The 22,339-nt window shown below is 45.4% G+C and overlaps 1 protein-coding gene across 1 annotated transcript in view; it reads left to right on the plus strand.

The window, feature by feature from the left end:
• Positions 1–22,339, plus strand: part of METTL6 (methyltransferase 6, tRNA N3-cytidine) — a 94,843-nt gene that overhangs the window by 39,510 nt on the left and 32,994 nt on the right. Inside the window, exon 4 of the mRNA XM_085630637.1 lies at positions 4,482–4,652. Within this exon, the coding sequence (XP_085486763.1) occupies positions 4,482–4,652 (171 nt within the window). The remainder of the gene's footprint in view (positions 1–4,481; positions 4,653–22,339) is intronic.

Below are 22,339 nucleotides of genomic sequence, written 5' to 3' on the forward strand. Positions count from 1 at the left end.
GCACCACAAAAGTATCCTAAAGCTGATTTTGTTTATAGTTGCATATGCTAATATGTAACCAAAGTTTTCTGCCACGTGTTTGAAAAGTGGTTCTGTTTTAAAAAAAATATATATGCATGAGGCCCAGGCAAATCAACCCAATTTCATATCTCCTTAACAACACCAGCCACGAACTGCTTAAAATATTCTGAAGCAGGAGACATCAAGCACTTGCAGCAGGGCATTGCTATCAGACTCAATAACTTTCCAACCAGTCCCTCTTCTGTGATTAAACTGACCATGCAGAGGCCCCCTCAGGCCACGAAGAAGAGAGATGGCCCATTTCAAGATCCAAACCCGTGGCCCTCCTTGTCTGGCTAATAGTTGTTGCTGGCATGCCACTGTCCTCTTGCAGACACAGGTGGTACAGATTGTTGCAGACCCCATTCTAACACCCATTTTTGTCCTTTACAAATATTAAGATTTAAACTGTTACTTAATTGCCATATTAAGAGCGACAAGGCATAAGTGGGTTTAAAGAATACGGTGTTGTGCTTAGAATGAGCCCTCATTTGTTAAATATACGAAAGTAGTACAGTATAATTATTGATGCTATTTATCATGCACTGTCACATACATTGTACATCTGATATCCACTTAAAGCAGTCTGTCCTGCCCTTACACTCTCTGCCTTCAGTTCAAGGATACTATCCATTGCATGGTATTTGTGAAAACCTTAATCCCTTCTTCACCTTCCATTAATCCCATGCCTGAGGAACTTGCCAGAGTAGCGCAAACTCTTAAATCCCAATAACCTATTTTTCTTTATTTCTTACGTTTGTGAAATCTAATGGCCTGGCCTCTCACTGTACTCAAATTGGCCAACTACGAACTTTAAGAGCATTATGTCCCAGGTAGTTTGCAATAGTACAGCATTGGGGAACAGCTGCAACTTGGTATCCTGTAATCCGGGCCTTATTTTAAGTAATTTCTCTAATCTCCTATTGTGGATGAAAGAGATGCTCACTAACATATTGCCCAGCCACGGCTTCATCCTAAATCATGGTTTGACAAAGCACGTAGAGCGGATAATGATTCCTTACGCAGGGCTTTAAAGCAATCCCCCAGAGACCAGAGTGCTATTAAAGCCAGTAGAAAGATATATCAGCAAGCAATAAAGAGTAGGGAATTGGCCATGAAGGAGGAGAAATGGGACTCCATCGTTGGAGGCTGTCAATAAAAAGACCCTCAAGCTTTTTGGAAAGGTGTGCGATCGGTTTTATCCCCCGTGTCATCCCAAGATAAAGTAACAGTTCACATCTTGGCCGAGGCATGGTTGGCACATTTCTCTGGGTTGTATTCTACGGATAGTGAGGCCGAGGATGCATCCTTGTCGATGACTCCACTGCGTCCGAACCTCGTGTTTAGAGAGGACGAGGTTTTTAAAGCGATTGTAGATGTAAGAAGGTTCCGGGACCGCAAGGTATTCCGCTTGATTTATTCAGGGAGGAACCAGGGCTTTGGACTCCAGTCCTTACTTCAGAATTTAACTCTGTCTGTCACCAAGGGGTGCCCAGGTCGCAGCACTGATCAATAATTGTCCCTGTTTAAAAAAAAAAAAAAAAATAGGGAATGTGCGTGATGTTAAGTGCTCTCAGCCGATATCCCTCTTAGACTCCACAGCTAAAATTATTGGGAAAGTAGTTCTGGACCGCCTACTTGACGGGATTAATCACAATAGTATATTTGCCCCAAGTCAGTGTGGGTTCAGAAAGGGGCTTGGGAATATTGAACAGTGCCGCCAATCTCCACCATATCGTGGCAAAGTACATATACTCCAAGGGAGTCTCTACTCACGTGGCATTTATGGACCTGTCAAGCGCCTTTAACTACGTCTCCAGATCAAAGCTATGGATTATCTTAGAGAGTATGGGTGTTGATGCGGGGCTGGATACATTTTTAAGGCTTTTCCACCACGACCTTACACCATCAGTTAGGTTTGGGAGCACTGGCGAATGCACAGAGCATTTCAGCATCAAGTGTGGTGTGCGCCAAGGTTTCGTCCTTGCCCCAATTCCTTTTCTCCTCTATGTGAACGATTTGGAGAAAACCTTGGTGTCTGTTGGGGCAGACTTCCCGTATGTGGAGAAAAAGGCTGTGCCCGCACTGCTATACACTGACGATGCGGTCCTCCTGGCAAGGACGGCTAAAGGCCTTAAAAGACTTATCTTTAGCTACGTTGGGAACATGAGACCTGGGCCTGGAGCCAGACTTTAAGAAAATATTTACTGTGGTATGTGGTCCAAAAAACGCTAAAACCCGTACCCTAAATATTGATGGTAAAACCTTAGATAGGGTTAGTTGTTGTCGCTATTTAGGCCTGGAGTTTGATAAAGGATGCACCTGGCTCACTTGCATTAAAAACAGAATATCCTGATCTACCCAAGCCGTATGTACCACTTCCTCGCTTGCCATGTCTATTGGTAGAAAGCTTATTGCCCCTATTTTAGAAATATATAACCGAAAATGCCTACCGATTCTGACATATGGAATAGAAATCTGGGGGTGCAGGGATGCTCATGCGATGCAGATTGAGGAGAACAGATTCTGTCGCCGGCTACTACCCCCAATATGCCTCAACCTCGCATTTCTTCCTACACTTGGAGCTAGGCTTGGAGTACGTCCAAGATACCATCAACGCTGCCCCTTTGGCTCTCTGGTGCTCAATTTGGTCTAATAAAGAAGCTGAGCATAACCGGTCAGTCATCCGAGACTTTTTAATTTGTGCACACGGTTTAGCCATCCCATGGCTACAATATATTAAAAATTGTTTCTCTGCTCTTGGGAGTCCATCCAAAAAAGGACAAAAATTGGGTCCAGGATTGTTTTCGTAAGCACAAACAAGCTACTAGCCGGATAACTTTGTCCTAAAAGTGCGGTCGGTTTATCTCCAGCTTCTTTGCAGCTTGAACAAGATATTACTTTTTTTTCCTTGGGGGAAGTGCACTACAGTTTTCAGATCTATGATCATGGGTCACCTTCATTATGGCAGTGCATGGTAACCCAGACCTCCAGAGATACAGATTAGGACATTGAAGAGATACATCAGTACTGTGATACAAGTCATCTAGGGGTATCTTGGAGAAGATCCCTATTCAAAGAAACAACTCTGTGTTGCTTCCTTTCAAGTATGGTCTACAATTTTTGAAGTATTATGATTGTGCACTGATCCTATTATTGCACCGTCTCTGAGTTGCTGTTCAAACTGCTCTTGCATTGTATCTAACTTTGATCTCTTGGGTCGAGTATGCTCCAGCTAGAAAAGTTCCTATTTTACAACAAAGGTTATTCTGGAGGGGGAAGCTTTAAGGTTCTGGATCTGATGCTATGCAATGCTCTCCCTGTCCATCTCAGACAAATCTCAGCTTATACACACTTCTGCAAAAAATTTAAAGCAGACCTATTCTGTTAATTTATAATCTAGTTGGTTTGTTTTCTTTGTCTCTACTCATCTCTTTAAGGTGATTGTTCTTGTACTGTCATGCCCTCGGGTGATAGTTTGTGTTTTATAAATAAACAATTGTTCATGTGCCCTAAACGTGGTCTGTGTCCCCAGAGAGATAATGATGAAATATTGACTGACGTGTGACCACCAAAAGCAAAACAGTAAGAGACCATCAAAATTTCCTAGGATTTTGTGAATGTTGCAAGTTAATAATATTTGTATTCTAAATTGTGCCTCTATCATTTGAATTCACTTGTATAATCTATTATGCAGTGGTTTTGAAAGGTAAATCATACATTTTATTTATATACAAGTTGTTTAACGAAGGAGTGGGATTCGTTGGCCTAATCGTGCAGCACCTCTTTGTTAATATTTGTATCCCATTTTTGGGAAATGATTGGAAATTGTGATCCCAAATGGACTACATCAGTGATGCCTACCTATGGTAGTATTAGCACGCATCCTATCTTGTTGTAGCATGGGCATCTGGTTTCTAGCATGCTTCCTATCCAGTTGAAGAATGGGCATAGAGTTTCTTTTCTACTGTGGACTCTGTCAAGATGTCTTAAAGAGACATTTCCTGATCATTCGAGTGGCTTGTTCTTAGTTGATCATTTGTCCTTGATACTGTAGTAGCCTGCAGGGATCACAACCAAAATAATGCTGCCTGTTGGCGAAAGGGTAGGTTCAGAACAAGGTAATGTTCTTGCTGCCAACCTGCAATGAACTGGGTTACCTAATCCGGATTCATGATCGAGTCAAGTAGAATAGGGCTGGAGGATGTATGTAGCTTCCATTCACCAACATTTACTGAGTTAGTACATAAACTAATTTAAGCAATATAACAATTCCAGAAGATGAAGTGAGTGTGCATCATGGCAGAGTGTGAGATCAGTTGTCCCCCCATTTGAGAAGCTAACCCTACCTGCTTTGAACACTGTTTATCTCTGTGAGTGATTTGATTACTTGTTGCACTATTTATATTTCTCTCTTTTAGCAAAATCCTTTATATGATCCAGAGAGATGTAAAGTCTTCCAGTGTGATCTTACCAAAGATGATCTTCTGGACAGTGTCCCCGCAGACTGCGTAGATGTCGTCACATTAATATTCGTCCTTTCTGCCATTCACCCTGACAAAATGCAACATGTGCTACAAAATGTTTATAAGGTAAAGTACAATTGAATACTTAATTAGGATTCTTTGTATTTTATTATTCATATCGAATTGGGTAGTAATGCACTATTTCCTGAGAGAGTGCATGCTGGGGCAAACGTGCATGCACTCCAGCACAGCAGAATAGGTATAGAAAGCAGAGAGGATGAGTAACTAGTTTTAATTCTGCTGCCAATGATTTTTACTTCCAGAGCCAGTTTGCTGCACCAAACGTTCCATTTGGTGATGTAAGATTTGTCCCTCTCATTCCAACGCCTGTTGCTCTTTAAAGAAGTATCTTTTTCTCTTCTTCTTTTTATTTTATTTTCAGTCCAGGTTGCTTCTTGACATTTAGGCCAAAGTTGTGTCTTCTCGCGCCGATATGTTGCTTGTACAAATGAAAATGCGTTGGGGTCAGTTGTGTCAAGCTCTTCTTTATACATTTTATACAGTTTCATTTTTTTTTTTTTTTAAACTCTTTTTATTAGAAAGAATTCGACAACAAGGCATAGTTTCACATTATCACAGCATAGGCAATGGCAAACACAAGAATTTGGTAGTACACAACATATTTTTTCAGTTGGAGTTATGGGGAAGGGGAGACCTCTAATTCGCTCAGTTGGGGGGGGGGGGGGGGGGGGTACATATTTCTCCTCGGTATTGGTTCCAGGGGGTCCATATCTTGGACCATTTTCGGGGGCAACCCCTTGCAATGTATACAGATGTTTCTCGTTGCATGCACCAATCAAGGTCTTTTTTCCAGTCCGCTAGTGTGGGTGCATGTGCGGCCTTATACAGTTTCATTTTAAGATTTTGCCATGGATTCATATTTTTTTTTAATGTCCGCTGAACTTTTTTTATTTTTAAGTAGAATCGTAATATCACAGAAACAAAGCTAGGGTACTACTTGATGATTACTATTTGAGAGTGCTATTTTTCTTTCGCAATGAAAACAGGTACTGTCGGCAGTCGACAAACAAAAGCCAATATCCTGGAAATAAGTGATTTAAAAACACTTATGTAGAAAAATTCATAACATAACCTGAAAATACACTGAAACTTTAGTTTGGGGGAAAAAAAAAGTGGAGGAAAAATTGACGAGCTGTAGTATAGGGGAGAGTCCCCGCCATAGGGGATCACAACAATTCCAATCGGCCATCCTTTTCGAGGGGGGAAAAAAACTCACAGGCTAAGAATCAAGGTTTATGATCAGATGAATGACTCCATCTTTGAAATCAACATATATCATAAGATCATTGTGAGATGTACATCCTATCAAGACTAAAAGTATTAAGTACAGTTTTGGAAATTTATACCAGAAAGGACTTATGAAGTTAAATGGAAGATGTACTATTATATTATGTGCGGGTCACATTTATTTTATTCCTTTGGAACAAACTGACAATGAGGCATTTCTTGATTGACTTAAGAAAGTTTCATTAATGTTCTCACGATGGGTGGCAAGGATGACCAATCCCGCAATGGGCACAAATAATTTACACCTGACTGTCAAAGCTTTCCTTGTTGCACCTGCCCTGGCTTGCATCGTTCGATGTGCTGCACCGAGCAGTCTTTTATCTCGTATTTTTTCACTATCTCTGACACCTTTTTTATGCTTTCTTTTCAAGCTGCACCGGAGTATTGTTTCTTAACCTCCATACAGAATGATTTGACCCAAAGGTCTACAAGTGCTGTGGTGTGTTGGAGGGTAATTAGTGGTAAACCTGAAAAAGCTAAATCAGAAGGGCCAAGAGGGCTAGCATAGCACAGCAGTTAAAACGATAGATGTCCACTGGAACATCTCTCCACTAAGAGTAAGTTCTTTCTGCTCAGCGAGGATTGTGTTTCATTTCTTGGGCACAAGGACTTTCCACCTAGTCTTCTTTTACATTTCATTTTCCCATTTAATAACATAAGAACAAATAAGACCTAAAGCAATAGTATAAATAATATTTCATGAATCCATAAAATAAAAAAACATACACACAAAAATAATCATTATAGCAATACAGCAGTAGTGGACACAGTCGGGGAAAGATGCATACAATCATATTGCATTCAGAGGGAAGAATACAGTTGACGCCCCATATATTTAATACATTATCCTTCTTTTGTTAAATCGGTGTCTTGCTTTGGAATTGAAATCAAATCATGAGTGGTAATATGGATTCATTAGAGGTTAAATTTACTCCTTGATGAAGACCAGCAGGATTATTGTGTTTGTTCTGTATCTGGTTCTTGTGATATGGAAAACCAAAACGTGTGAACAATATAACCCAGCAGGGTTCTGTCTTGCGTATTCTGTATGGAAAGTTGTGGCGGCGGAGTTCATAAATGCAGATGACATTATCCATGCTAAATACACTACACCAGCAATTGGGTGCATTCCACAGACATTCTTTTGCAGAGCATGGGTTATGCACCACGTAAATAGACACTCTGAGTGGGTATCCCCTTGTCTATGGCAAAAATATAGGTTCAGGTTGTGAAATTTGAAAGTCAAAATTTGAAAATGGGAAGCGTTAAAAATAAATAGTCTGTGTATTGTCATTAGCTATGGACGGCACTTGTGTGAATTATGATAAAAAAAATAACGTGTTCTCCCACAGTGACAGTTTTTCCTATCCTTTCCTTCTTTCTCTCTTTTCTGCCTTTCTGTCTCTTGAGCTGGGTCAAAGCCAAATGATAAAAAATAAGTCCTGCCTCTCAAAAATGAGTGTTGGTGCCCACCACCCTTAAAGAGAAGCACAAACTAAGCATTGACCAACCCCAGTGCAAAGAATAAAACCAACACACCTTTTACCCTGTCCCTAACAATATTCTAACCCCTTTCCTTCCAACTTCTAAAGCTAAATATATTGAAACCTTAAAATGTAAATGGCTTTTAACTTTTTAAAACTTTTTTCGGACTCTCATTGATTTTCTTTCGAACTTTAAGCTATCACACTAATGGTATTTCATACAATACATGTCAAACTGTTGGTCCTTTTACTATGTGGTAGACACTTTGATCAAACATCCTTCTTCAAATCTGCATGCACAACTGCCAAGCATCAAAACTATTTTGGGCTATTCTTCTATATTTAGCCAGCTCTGAACATGTATTGCAACCAGAGGTAAAATTATGTGAATCTGTTATGTGGTCTCTGTGACAAAATGCCATGGTCTGCTCCAGGGAAAGAGAAATCAAAGATACTTTGCCCTGTGTTGTGTCATCTTTTGGTGAATGCAGTGCGTCCTCACAGAGGACACCGCTCATACATCACCTGGTTTCCTTGCACACGACATGTGAATAAATTAATCAAACATATTTTATGACATAAACTCCACTGCATACACAAATGGGGAGTTAGTGGCCCAAGTTGTGGTGGACTAAGTGGGAAACTGTACTTTTTATTCAGCTGCTGCTAGCTTTTAGTCCTCCCATAGCTTCCTCGTCACACTCTGCTTTTCATGATTGTACCATTTAAGTGCACCCCTAGGCCGCAGCTTGGTAACATCTAGAAAAGCATCAGACATCCTCAGTGGATTTGAAAGTTATGGCATTCACTGTACCATATCCACCTGAACATAATGGTACGGGATGGCATAGAACTCCTCCCCATGCAGTTACTTTCATGCTCACTGTTTGCCCCACCTAGATAACAAATTCATGGTTTGTTGCCATGTTGGGGAGTCACGGTCATGTGACTAGGAAAAACTCTTTGAGAAGGTCCTTTTTTTATTGCTGTTTCACTTTTGTGCCTTGTGCTCTAAGGTGACATCAACCTTTGCTGGGATATCGATATTTGTTATGTTTGGGATTCCCATTACCATCAGTCACTTGCAGGTTTTATTGTGTGCCTGGACCATAAACTCAGTTAAACACAAAGTTGATCCTAAAGCTCTTTATGACTGAGATAAGGGTAGTGAACTCTTTTAATCACAGCTCCACCTCCCTGGATAGAGTCCGCACAAGTCACTAGATGCTCCTTCTTTTCTTATTGAACTGGGCCAGATTGCCCCAACACCTTGTTAGAAGCATCCGTATGTACTTGGAAGGGATGACCATAGTCAAGCACATTCACTATAAGGGCATTTCCCAATGCCAATTTCAGTTTTAGAAAGACCACCTGATTCTGAGCAGTTCTAATGGCTCCTTGTGTTGCTTTCTTCTGTTAAAGACCGTCAAGGGGGCAGCTGTGGTTTGCCATGAAGATCACGTGGCATCTTGTGAAAGCTAATATATCTGTCAGCAGAGCCTGGGTTATCATGACCTCTCAGTCCATAACAGCCCAGCCTATACAATGGCCTTGAGTGATCTGGTCTTCAGATTCCCCCACCTGATGCCGACGGTACACAGGAGAAGACTTGTCCCATTTGGCACTTTGTTGCCTTGATAGTGACCTTCGCTTTTGTGTACCCTGTGCCTTGGCCATTGGTGCGGAATGGGGTCAACTCTGGTGTCAATGAGAATGGATGAACAGTGTGGCCGTATACTGCTCTGCATTCCTTCTCTTGTGCAGCAAGATACATCAGAGGCAGTGTTTGCTCCTTCCTATTCAGATCTATTTAAGTGTTCAGGAAGGGGTCCACTTTCCTCCTCCTCCTCCAAGAAAATGACCAGACACCTTGCCCCCTTGTGTGCCTCCAAGAGATTTGCGCCAATTCAAGCCAATTTGAATGGAATAACATAACTGATGAGTGGTGTAGTTGGCCTCATCTCTTAGCTGTTTGCAGACTTTGCCTAAGTTTTTCAACTTTGTCATCTCCCAAATAAACAAATCTAACCTTTGGGTTCTGCAGCAATCCTCATTTCATCAATGTGGTTTGATCAAACAGTGTTCTCTACTCTTTGGTTGTCATTTGAGTCTTAGAGCAGGCAGATCGGTTTCTGAGATCCTCACGTATCATCAGTGTACTAACTTTTCTAAAGTGCCCTTTCAACTAAAAGAATTTCATGTTATAATAAAGATAAACATCAAAAGCACATCAAACCACCTTTGACTACATTTGAGCCTGAAAGAATTGCAACGTTTTTAAAGACCTCAAGATGGCAATATTGTGGGTTTGTTTCAGATTGGTGGCATGGACTCCCTTAAAGCGAGTTCAGGTACCAAAAAACAGATCTGTCTCCCGGTCACTACAGGTGGAAGTGGGCCTGGTCAAACAACCAGCATTGCTTGATTGCAAGGACCATGTAGGAGCGCACCTCATGACTCAAGACGTGGACCAATCTGTGACCAAGGAATCATCTTACACTAAAAGCTAGTGTAGCCTCAACTGGAAGCCAGTGAAGTGCAGGTAGGAGAGGAGTAGCATTAAAAACTTTGAGATTCCCAGAATCAGTCTGGCCGTCTCATTCTGAATAGACTTTAAATGTTCAGGAGATAATTTGGGGATACATGGTAAAGGCCATTACCATAATCTAACCTAATCGCTATGATGACTTTCACTGCAAATCTCCTGCCTCCTGCACTGATATACTGAAAGATCTTACACAGTTGACAGAAGCATACTGATATTACAGATCCAATCTCAGTTGAAAGCCAAAACTCAACATCTAATTTAAAGCTACAGTTTTAATTGGTTAGGGCTGGTCAGAGAACACCTGACTCCAGAAAGAATGTTAAAGTATTGAAAAAAAACATTGCAATATGGCATCCTGGCCCTGTGCACGTGTAGCTGATCATCTTTAAATGATTTTTTGTTATATTTATGGCAAAAACCAATCTAAGATGGTTGCCCTTCCATGTGCAAGTACGGACGGTCACCTTGGAATGGTTTTTGGCATACTTTTGTATTTTGCTATTCCAAGATGGCTAATGAAATTTTGGAACTTTAAAATAATAATAATGTATGAGCAGTATGCTACACATATGAAGGTAAGCCAGCAGCCTGGTAGCAGTATGTGTGGAGCTGCTGGACCCACACAAAACAAAAAAAAGGAAACAAATTATAAAAGGAAATATTTTCTCACGAGCCCTTGCACTGAAGTGTACTATTGATAATGTCAGAATGACTCTATGGCGCACAGGCAAAATGACATCACTCGCATAGATTGGAGCCAGTGGATAACATCAGCCGACTTGTTGGCCTATGCTGTCAGTTTAACAGACTGATAAAGACCGATGATCAAAAGCCCCTACAAGCATGTATGCTATATATAAAAAACGTTTTAAGAAACAATACTCTGGCAATACACCCGAGGCTGCCTTAATGGGCTGTCCTAATAAAGTAAAGGGCTAAAACAGATCCCTATTGACTCAAACGGTGTTCAGAGTAAAGGTGCAAAAACAAGACAACAGACCTTCTTTATCTATGCACTCAGGTTCTGGAACGACATCCACGTATCCATTAGGACTAGGGGATGTGAGAAATTCACATGATCTGCTTTCGTGTATGTACATGAATGCATTTAGCGGTAAAATGTAGCATGAAAAACACAAGCAGTGCAAGCAACATCCCCTTGCTTTCAGGCTGTTCACTTTCTTCCCCCACATGGTAAAATTTTATAACTGACATGAATGGAGCATAACTACGCGACATGACGTCATTGCGTGTAACGCGAAATTTCCAAAATTACACATATTGAGCCGGCTTAATTTAAATTTCACCCATGCCTGATTAGGACTACCCCCAAACCTGCTCCATTTTAGGAAAAAAGCTGACTTGCCTCTTTAAACAAGCATAGGCATAGCCAATAGGTCTCGCTTTTGGGACCTTATAAGTATTTAGTTATGCAACTGTTGCATGGCTAAACACTTATAAGGTCCCAAAGGCGAGACCTATTGGCTATGCCAATGCTTGATGAAGGATGCAACAGGCCCAACATTAGACATGTATATAGAGGAAGAGGGGGAGCTGGCCCATTTCAAGAAGATGTATCAGACTACCTCTGGGCCCATAGATAATACACAGAGATATTCCTTGGGGGATTGAACACCTCACCTGTTATTTGAGATGTCGTATGTAAAGAGCACTGGATCAGTGCAGTGCCCTGAAAGCTTCTGGCCCTGATGTGGTACCCATCGACTTCTTTTTGGAGCATCAGGACTTATGGGCACCGCTAATGGCGAACGTGTTCAACACAATAGAAAAGACTGGTTTACCAGCATCATGGAAGCAAGCTATAATTGTTCCTATATACAAGGGGATAAGTCAAATCCTAAACATTACAGACCTATTTAATTGATTGATAGTATGGCTAAACTCAAGGGATGCATGCTATTACACAGGTTGGAGGAGTGGGCGGAGGAAAAGAACATTTTAGCTAAGAGCCTGTAGAAAGGGCAAAGGGACTATCGACCAGTATCTTAATCTGAGCATGGGGATACCTAACTATACAGTGGCCAAGAAAGGCAAACATTCTCATTGCCTTTATGGATTGAACAGCTGCATTCCATTGGGTTTCCCCATTCTAAACTGTGGGCTATAATGGAGGAGATGAGAGATGACCTCGCCAATTTTTACTCTCATAAGACCGATGTATTCCCAGGTGACCATGTGTTTGTTATGGTAGGGATTATGAGTGCTCTAAGTCCTTCGACATCGAACGGGGCTTTAGACAGGGGTGCGTACTAGCGCCATTTCTATTTACACTTTACACTAACAGAGTGGAGGTAGTTTTAGCGGGGAACACTAGAGTGGCCCCGTATATTGGATCATGTCTCCTCCCTATCCTTTATGCAGACGATGCAGTGCTCATGACCGGGACTGGTCAAGCACTGCAGAGACTCCAGAGTATTATGCCACCTTTATGAAAACTTGGATCTCCATGTGAACAAATCTAAGACCTTTGAACTCCTCTCCGGGGCAAGCTCAAAAAAATCTCCAGCTTTCCATATAGAAAATCGAAGGGTTCAGGTGGCTGAAATGTTTTCCTACTTGAGAATACTCGGACACGAAATTCTCCTGGAAAAATATGGTTTCTAACAGAGCACTGATGCTAGAAAAAAGCATGGCGGCAATTGTCAACTTTACGAAAAAATTGGGGTGGAAACCTATTCCAGAGATTTTAGATATTTATGCAGCCAAAGCTATCTCCATCGCTACTTATGGGGCTGCAGTGTGGGGTACGGTGGATCTTGAATTGCTTCAGCGAGCTGAGGATGCATTTGGTAAAAGACTTTTAGCCTTGCCCCAAAGTTTTTTAACTTTATAAGCCATAGCGAGCTAGGCTTACCATATAAGCTTGCGCCAATTCTACTTTGGCTCTCGATATGGAGGAGGGAGACAGTTACTTTCAACCAAACTGTATTGAGGGATTGCTTAAACCTTGATTTCCCACCTAAGACCCACTGGTTGCAATATGCAAAGTGTACTGTGGTGGAGTTGGGGCTCCCAGAATTATTTGAGTTTTCTTCTACATGCTTGTCATTTACAAAGACGAAGCTTAATGAGATATTTTTTTAGCAAGGCAGCTGCTAATAGATGGGAGGCAAATAAGAACAAATCTACTGTTAGTCTGTATCGAGTGCCTCGTCCGTCCCCCCTCACCCCACCAAGGTGCCCAGTCTTATTTAGCTTTTATACAGAATCTGCAGCAGTTTAATCTTAACAAGATTTTGTTTAAAACTGCATTCCAATGATGCTTGGCCTTCCCACAAATTCCCATACCTTGAGTGAGCTTAGCCTATGCCCCTGAGACTGTGTGACAATTCAGTCAGATTTACACTGCTTATTTTTTTTTTAGCACATTTTGCTCTTCACCAAGAAAAAGATTTATTGTTTTGCTTTTGCGCAGGTATAACTTTAGACAGTGTCATCCAGCACTAGCCTTTATCCAACAGCTTAACGGACCACTGGTTTGTAAGTTACCTCCTACCTTTTGGCTTGTCTGAATCTCCGGCAATCCCATCTTTTTTAAGGTAAAAGCGGAGTCATTGGTAGGACGGCCTTTGATAATTGTGTTTTATGACAACTGAGTGATTTATAACATATCATTTTAGCTGCTGTACTTAATTCATCATGATAAGTGTTTACAAAGCCTCTGGATATGACTATTATAGACTGAGCACGTTAGGGTTAACACTGTTGTATCGTTAATGCAAATTTATACTCATTTTCTGATGAAGTATCTTTCAACGATTTTTATTTTTTTAAGTAAAAAAAAAAAAATCAAGTTATACATTTCCAGCTAGACATTTTAATGAATTATTAGAACTGGTTTTTATTAGTGATTAGGAACTTACTGTATATTTATTTTGTCTTTTTATATGTATGTACTTTTTATGAGATGGAAACTAAGCGAAATAAACATTTTTGACTGAGTTACTTAAAAACAATTTCAAATCCGCGCGTCGAGCTAAAACTGGCAAATGCAAAGATGACAGAGTACCAATCCACCATGAGTGGACCTATTTTTGCTTCCCCAAAAATTTTATTTCCAGAAACAGAAGCACTAACCACATTTCAGAATAAGACAGTAAGGTTCGTACTGGTTTATAAACTTCCTGATAAAGATCCGACTTTTGATCCTTCCCTTTTGGATTGAATATCCTATACATATCATATAGTCACATTTTGCCATTTGGAATTTTGACTAAGGCACGATTGCAAAGAGTCAAAATTACGAGTATGAGACAATAGCTTTAAAAAATTGAACTAGTTAATGGTGCATTAACTTGTAGTTGAATCATGTGTTGGAATCACTAATAATTAAATCGTACAGACCAGCTCATCGTTTAATTCAGTGTCAATGTCACCAGTTGACAAACGTTCAAGGAACAGAAAAATACGAAACATTCACAAGACAAGATACAAAATGAAGACAATACTAATAAACTCACAGCAACCACATGTAAAACAAAACCACCAGAATGAGCTTGGAAATAATTCTATATTCATGGCTGCCAAGTTTTGAGTTTCCTTATTTATCAAATTTCAAAACTTTGTGTGACCGGATGAGTGACATCTTATCACATTTTCAGCAAGACAGTTCTGTTCCATATTATGCTGTTCATTTTAAAATAAGTACCTTCTGCAATACATAATAGTCAAGGCAGTGTCTTAAACAGCCACAGTGCTCATGAACTGCTTATGCAAGGTCACTAACCTACTTCAATGTTCTATCTCCAATAGCCCTCAAAACGTGTGGTGGCAAAAACAATACATAAGCCATATGTATGTAGCTAGATTGATCTGGAGAGATACTGATGTAAACCTGTTCTAACCTCTTCAGCTGTATGCGCATAGATCCCCCGACACACCCTCCTCCCTTTCGTAGAGAAATGAGCCTATTCCACATATTTACTTTTTGCCAACGCCCATCGGACCAATCCACTATCTTTCTCTCCCCCTACCCACTAGTTTCTCACTGAGACTAGTGATCTAGGTAATGGGTGATTTGTCATAATTTGGTGACATTTACTGATTGTTTACAAATCATGAAGTGTGCTATAAAATGAGGGGAGTAGATGGCGATGAAATCCAGAATTTAAAGTCAGTTTGCATAGAGTGAACTGAACGTGCTCAATCACTTGAGTGTACACGTCACAGTGATCTACAGAAATCACAACTGCAGCCCCTGATTGAACCCCCCCAAAAAACGTAGGGGGTTATAAAACGGACGTTGGCGCCAAAAAACATAAAGGTAAAGTAATTTTTAGAATTATTGCGAACGACCACAAACAGTTCTATCAGCTGGTAGAATTATGGCAACTGCTATCTTATGTTTTTCAAAGAAATGTCTGATACCTCACAGTCGTTTTTAACAGTGGTGAGACCACTTTTAAAAAGAAAAAGAAAAACAAAATTACTGGATCCCATACAGCAAGGCAATGCCAGACTAGTTTTTTAACCAATTCCTCATCTGCTATTTGCTGCCAAAATGTTGTACACTGGAGTGACTTTCCAGCTTATTTAGAAGCTAATCACATTTTTAAAGGTCATTATGCGGGATTCCACAAGGGATCACTACCAAGCTTGGATCCTGCCAATCTTGTGCACAATATAGATGCCGCTGGAAGATTGGGGTGTAGCAGCCATGGCTCCTTTGGATTCGTCAACAGCTTTAACACCGTGTATCACCCCTCCTCCTGCAGATGGCATTAGACTGCAGCACAGAAAAGTGTTATGCTCTTATTTGTGCCATAAAGTTAAGTTTCCGTGATAATTGATCTTCTTAAATGTCTTGTATGTGTAAAATATTTAAAAACTGTTAATAGGGGGGGGCGTGGCCAGGCGCCGATGCTGATGGCCACCTAGAAACCGAGCTCCGCCGGGACCGTCGTTGTTCCCTAACATCCGGCACTAAATCCTGGCTGGTACGCACTCCTGCGACGGTACCAGCTCCCTTTACTGTAGCGCTTCTGCCCCGCGAGTTGAGCGGGGGCTGGGTGTCCTGCAGCGGCTGATCGCGGCGATCTCCGGCACGGTGGCCGGACTGGGGCTGCGGCCTGGAGCTTGAGAGTCGGGTGCGGAACTGCGGGAGACCCCGGCTGCGGCCTGCACCTCGCACGGGATCAGGACGAGGACCCTAATTGCTGTTTAGCCTGAGGAGGAGGACGGGCTGTGCTTCTGCCTTCCGCCCCGCGAGATCAGACTGACGCATTGGACAGGGACCCCGGAGGCTTACGGAGGAGGGGAGTGGGCCTTGGCCTGCGCTACGACTAAAGTGCTGAGAGGAGTTTTGCGTCGCCCCTTGTGAGGGGGAGAGGGCCCGGTGGCCGGCCTGAGCAGACCAAGTCGAGGTTGGTGAAGAGGAGCGGTGCGGCGCGGCCCAGGGCGCCACGGGCTGATTGCGTGGAGCTGTTGGTGGGCCTGTGGAACGGGACTGCGGCTTGGTGTGACGAGAGGTGAGTGGCTGCGTCATCTGTCGAGTGCAGGGCTCGCTGGCCCGACGGTGATCCGACCCGGCCTGGTGGACTGTGCCTGCCTCCGATGCGGGGGGCGCCCTGGGTGGCTGCCTGGTGACTGGAGGTGGCGCGCCGCGACGTCCTGTGAGGTGGCGGAACTGGCCTCCGGCCCGGTTCAATAGCGCAGCCCGGAGCTGAGGTGGTGCAGAGGTTCAGCTGACGACTGGTCCGTCGCAGTCAGAGGGGACGACGGACGCAGCGGCGAACCAGAAGGAGCCCTCCCTAACCTCCATAATGGCTGCGATACAAACGTTGGGCACCAACCTAGAGACAAAAATGGACAAAATCTCCATCGAGGTTAATTTGCTCCGCGCTGATCTGGGCACGACCACAGTGAGATCGAAATCGAACGCGGCAGACATCAAGGCACTGCAGGCCTCAGAAAAACGGCTTGAGGGAAGAGTTAATGAGCTCGTCTTCCAGCACCGCCAAATGGCCCTTCGGCTCGAGGACCAGGAAGGGAGGGCCCGAAGAAGTAATATCCACGTCGTTGGGGTGCCGGAGGGAATGGAGGGGCAAAGCGCGGAGCTATTTCTTGAAGACTTAATCCTCAGGCAGTTGAAGCCAAAACGACTGTCCAAGCTCTTCACCGTTGAACGTGCCCACAGAGCCTTGCTCCCCAGACCCAAGCCAGGGGCCCCGCAGAGAACAGTCATTGCAAAAATCCTGAACTATCGTGACCGGGATGCCATCCTCCAGGCTGCCAGACAACATGGGGACCTGCGTTGCGACGGAGCTACTATCAGGTTTTTTCCCGACTTCATGTTAAAAGTACAGCAAGAACGACGCTCCTTCCTGGGGGTCAAGGCGGCGCTCAGGGAGCGGGGCATCAGGTACATGATGTTCTTCCCCGCCAAGCTGAAGATCATCGCGGGGGGTAGGTCCCACTTCTTCACCTCGCCGGCGGCGGTTCAGGAGTGGCTCGACACGACGACAGCGGACTTGCAGACTGAGCGCGGCGGCACCCAAGGAGAACGTGATGGGGCCGCCTCCCCTGGTTCGACGGAGAGGGGACCAGTGGATGACGAGCGGAGTCAAAGGACCTGGCGTTCTAGATCGAATAGTCCCCGCTGGGACTCACCCCAGGGCACGGCGGCGAGCTGAGGCTTCGGACTGCGACACCAGTCTCTCCGAACAGTAAAGTTTGAGACATGCACAGGGTTCAGGGTGGTGTCCATGGTTTGGGACGGGTCCACCTCTGCCTCTCGCCTACGTGGGGCAGTAACTGATTCTTGCAGGCTCCGTACTTTAAGGGACTTATAGTTTGGGTCGACACGGGTACGGGGCTCGGAGCTGGGGCCGGCTCGCGCTCCCTTACACAGATGTTTCTCCAGGGGAGGGGTGGCTCTCTCTCCCTGGGGAGGGGTCGGGCGACAGGCGCTCTGCTAATTGGGGTGGTGGGTAGTTTGGAACCTACAGAGCAGGGAGCAGGGTGGGGGGGGTGGCGTTGAGTGGGGGGGGACGGGACTATTTGTTCAGGCTTGTCTTAAAGTCGGGACCGGGTTCAGGGTTTTCGATCCCGTGTATGTTATGCTTGGTTGTGTATTGGCGAGGGGGTGGATGGGAGGGAGGGGAGTTGGGATGGTTTTAAGGTCACGCATTGGTACTCTTCACAGGGTCAGCAGCTACACAGATGTCCAGGGGCTGGCTAGCCCCTACAGTAATGGATATGGCTAGTAAGTGGGAGAGGAGTCTGAGAGTCCTTAGCTGGAACGTGAACGGGCTGGGGGATGGGCTCAAACGTACAATTGTACTGCAGTTTATTAAACGACACCATCCTGATGTAGTGTTCCTACAGGAAACGCACCTGATGGGGAATGCGTGTCAGGCCCTCAACAGATGGGGGTACACACTGGCGATACACTCCGGCTTCACTTCTGGCTCCAGGGGAGTGGGAATTCTTCTACGTCGCTCCCTGCCCTTACTTATTGATCACACAGAGACAGACCCGCTGGGCCGCTTCGCAGCGGTGTCCGGAATGTGGGAGGGTCGCAGATTAAACCTTATATCCGCATATGTCCCCCCTGGCCTACAAACGCAATCCTACGCGGATTTGGGTAGGCTGCTGCTTTCCCTACCGGGGGGGTCATCTGCTCATAGGCGGAGACTTCAATGCGGTGGTCTCTGGGACTCAGGACCGGCATCCCCCTAGGGAACCCCTCCAGGGCAGAGGTGGCTGACAGACTTCCTCGACGCCTTTGGGCTCACGGATTTGTGGCGCCATGTGCACCCCACGGGCAGGCAATTTACATTCCACTCCGGGCCGCATCACACATTCTCCCGCCTGGATTATGTATTAACGCCATTACCGCATGACATGGTGATACGGGAGGCCTCACACCTGGCCCGCGGGATCTCCGACCACTCGTCGGTCCTGACACATATCACGCTTGGTCGAGACCGGGAGGGATGTGTGCTACCAATCAATGCCTGGTACCTCAAAAACGAGGATCTCAGGGAAAAATTGACCCGTTCCATAACGCAATACTTTGAACAAAACGCCGGATCGGTGTGCTCCTCTATCACTCTTTGGAAGCCTTTAAGAGGGTGCTCAGGGGAGAGGCCCTGTCGGCCATCTCGGGCAGCCGTAAGGAGAGGGTGGCACAAATAAACCTCGTGGAGTCTGGCCTACGGGCGCAGGAGGAGGCGGCATGCGCGGATAGTGAACCGGACGCGCAACATCAGTTGCGACTCAAAACTGCGGAATACAAGGAGCTGGTCACGCAGACGGCCCAAGCGGTGGCCCACCACAAGGCGGGTAGTATCTATGATCAAGGCGATAAAGCAGGTAAACTTATAGCTTGGCTTGAGAAAAAACAAAGAGCCGCCAAAGTGGTGCCAGAGATAAAAACGGAGACAGGACCCCTGGTTACGGAACTCCGTGAGATTGTAGCGGAATTCGCGAGGCATTTCCGGCGGGTGTACAGTAAAGGGACGGATTGTTCCGAGGAGGACTCCATCGCCCTGCTGACGGATATCCAAATGCCGTGCCTATCGGCTGTTGACAGAGAGGCACTTGAGGCTCTGCTCGCCGCAGCCGAATTAGAGCGTGCGATAATTGACCTGCGCCCGGGTAAGGCTCTTGGACCCAACGGCCTCCCGATCGAGCTGTACAAGCTCAAACCTGACGCCCTTGGTCTGCACCTCCAACGAATGTTTGAAGAAAGCAAGGCAGTGGGGACACTGCCGTTAGACCAGCGCATAGCAACTGTTGTGGCTATCCCGAAGGAGGGGAAGCCGAGGGAGCTATGCTCCTCATATAGGCCAATCTCGCTACTTAATGCGGAACCGAAGATATTGGCGAAAGCTCTCGCTAATAGGCTGCACGCTGTCCTGCCCGCGCTGGTCCACCCGGACCAGTCCGGCTTCATGCCCCATCGCAACACGGCTCTCAACATCCGGCGCCTTAATGGTGTACTCGGAGGTGCCCCGCCATCCGGGAGGATGCGGTGGTGGTGTCACTTGACGCCACCATGGCATTTGACACCCTCGAATGGCCCTATATGATAGCGGTGCTACGTAAGCTGGGCTTCGGCCCCCTTTTTATAGCGTGGGTTCGTCTGCTTTACTCGGAACCCTTGGCGCAGGTTGTGGTCAACAATAAGGTCTCGGAGGTCTTCGCTCTGGGAAGAGGGACCAGGCAGGGCTGCCCACTCTTGCCCCTACTGTTTGCGCTCGCCTTGGAGCCTCTCGCAGCCTGGATTAGGCAAGATATCTCCATCATGGGGCTGCGATGGGCAGCCGGTTGGGAGGATAAAATCTCTTTTTATGCCGATGATATCCTCCTTTACTTAACCAAACCGGGGAAGTCAATAGTGGTAGCCATGGATATTTTCACGAGCTTTGGGGAAAATTCGGGGTTCCGTATCAATTGGGGCAAGTCCCAAATGTATGTCCTTCATGGAGGGCCCCCTAGGCTTCCCAATCACTGCCCACTCACCATTGCTGAGGGCGGATTCAGCTACCTTGGAGTCTTTGTCTCGCTTGACAATACGCTAACGTACGAGAGGAATTTACTGCCACCCCTGCGACGGCTTCAACACGACTCCCAAACCTGGCAGAAGCTCCCGTTGTCCATGCTGGGCCGAGCGGCCCTCTTCAAGATCTTTGCGCTCCCGAGATTTCTCTACGGCCTCCAAAACTACCCGGATCTGTTGCCGAACTCATATTTCGTAGCTGTGGAGGCGGCGCAGCGGTCCCTCCTCTGGGCAGGCGCACCTCGGATTGCGCTGCACAAGCTCACTCTGGGATGGTACGACGGGGGCATTGCCCTCCCGGACATCCGCAAGTACGATTGGGCAGCCCACCTGTCGGCGATAAACCAAGGGACATACAGGGACGGCGGCGACCTTGCTTACGGGATGGATAGGTAGTTACTTCCGGGTGGGAACTATGAAGTCGCACTCTACTCTAAGCCCGGTAAATACTCGCTTACGGGACCGACCAAACACTCGGTGCAGATATGGCATGCAGCGCACCGTAAGCTCAGTTGGGCTAACGCTCTGACTCTGGCAACTCCGCTATGGGCTTCTGAACGTCTAGGCAGCCTAGAACGTACAAAGGGATTCCGGGAGTGGGACCTTATCGGTATCTCACAGGTTAAGGACCTGGGGGGGCCCGAGGGGGTTAAATCCTTTGCCTACCTACGGGATACGTATGAGCTGGCGCACACTGACTATTTCAGATATTTGCAGATTAGGCACTCCCTTCAGACCAACATACCATCGGGGACCAGGCCCCCACAGGCATCCCCACTGGAGGATAGGCTGCTCGATGGTCACATGCCGGAACACGCCATCTCACTCACTTACAAGAAACTGATCAATAATCCCCCTGATCCCCTCAAGTCCCTTAAGGAGAAGTGGATAGCGGATGGCCTCGAAATAGACGACGAGGAGTGGGTGGAGGTGCTGGCGTCCCCGAGGGAGGTGGCGATCTCGGCCAGACTGCGACTCATACAACTTAAAATACTGCATAGAGTGTATGTCTCATGTACAAGACTGCAGGCGATGGGAAGGGGGGGGAGTGGCTTTGCAGGAGGGGCTGCGGGGAGGCTGGCTCTTTCTTCCATATATTGTGGGAGTGTCCGGGTGTGCGGCGGTACTGGAGGCGCGTGATGTCTTGTATGCAGGAGGTGTGGGAGATGGACATACGCCCAGACGCCAAGCGCTGCCTTTTGAATATATGGGAACCCACAGACTTACCTGCGAGGGGGAAACTCTGGGTCGCACTTGGGCAAATGGTGGCAAAGAGGAACATCGCGCACCTGTGGGGGGCAGCGGCTCCACCGAAACTGGCCGATTGGCAAAGAGACATGGACTGGTGTATGCTGCAAGAGAAGACTGTATATACGGTGCCCTCGAAAATGGGGGGAGGTGTGGTCCAGATGGAATGCATTCAGAGGGGACATATGTGAGCCCCCACTGGCCCGCCGGCCCGGCCTGGACGCCACAGACTGAACAGATACTGCTCTAAAGTGATAGACAAGTCGTGCTAGCATTTATCTCTTGCTGCCTGTACCTAGAGATTTCCTGACTGTGATGAATATGTGATGACTAAGCTGCTCTGTTATGTTAATAAAAAGATTTATAAAAAAAAAAAAACTGTTCATAATCACTGTATTTTCTAGATATCTAGTCTTTTGCAATGCTGAATGAAATGCACGAACGGCGTGTTACAATTGTGAACTACCTGAGTTTGCCAGCAGTTAAATATAAATCTTATTTTGGGACTGTACATTTTTTAAGGAAAAATAAACATTGTGGAGGAAAGTTGTTACCTAGTGTTTGCTGACAAGAATCGATTGCTACTTCAGTTGCACAGGCTCTCCTTTCCAAAGGCGAGGAGGCTTTTAACATCTATTTT

The sequence above is a fragment of the Triturus cristatus genome, chromosome 10, assembly GCF_964204655.1.
Source record: "Triturus cristatus chromosome 10, aTriCri1.1, whole genome shotgun sequence".
Lineage (NCBI taxonomy): Eukaryota > Metazoa > Chordata > Amphibia > Caudata > Salamandridae > Triturus > Triturus cristatus.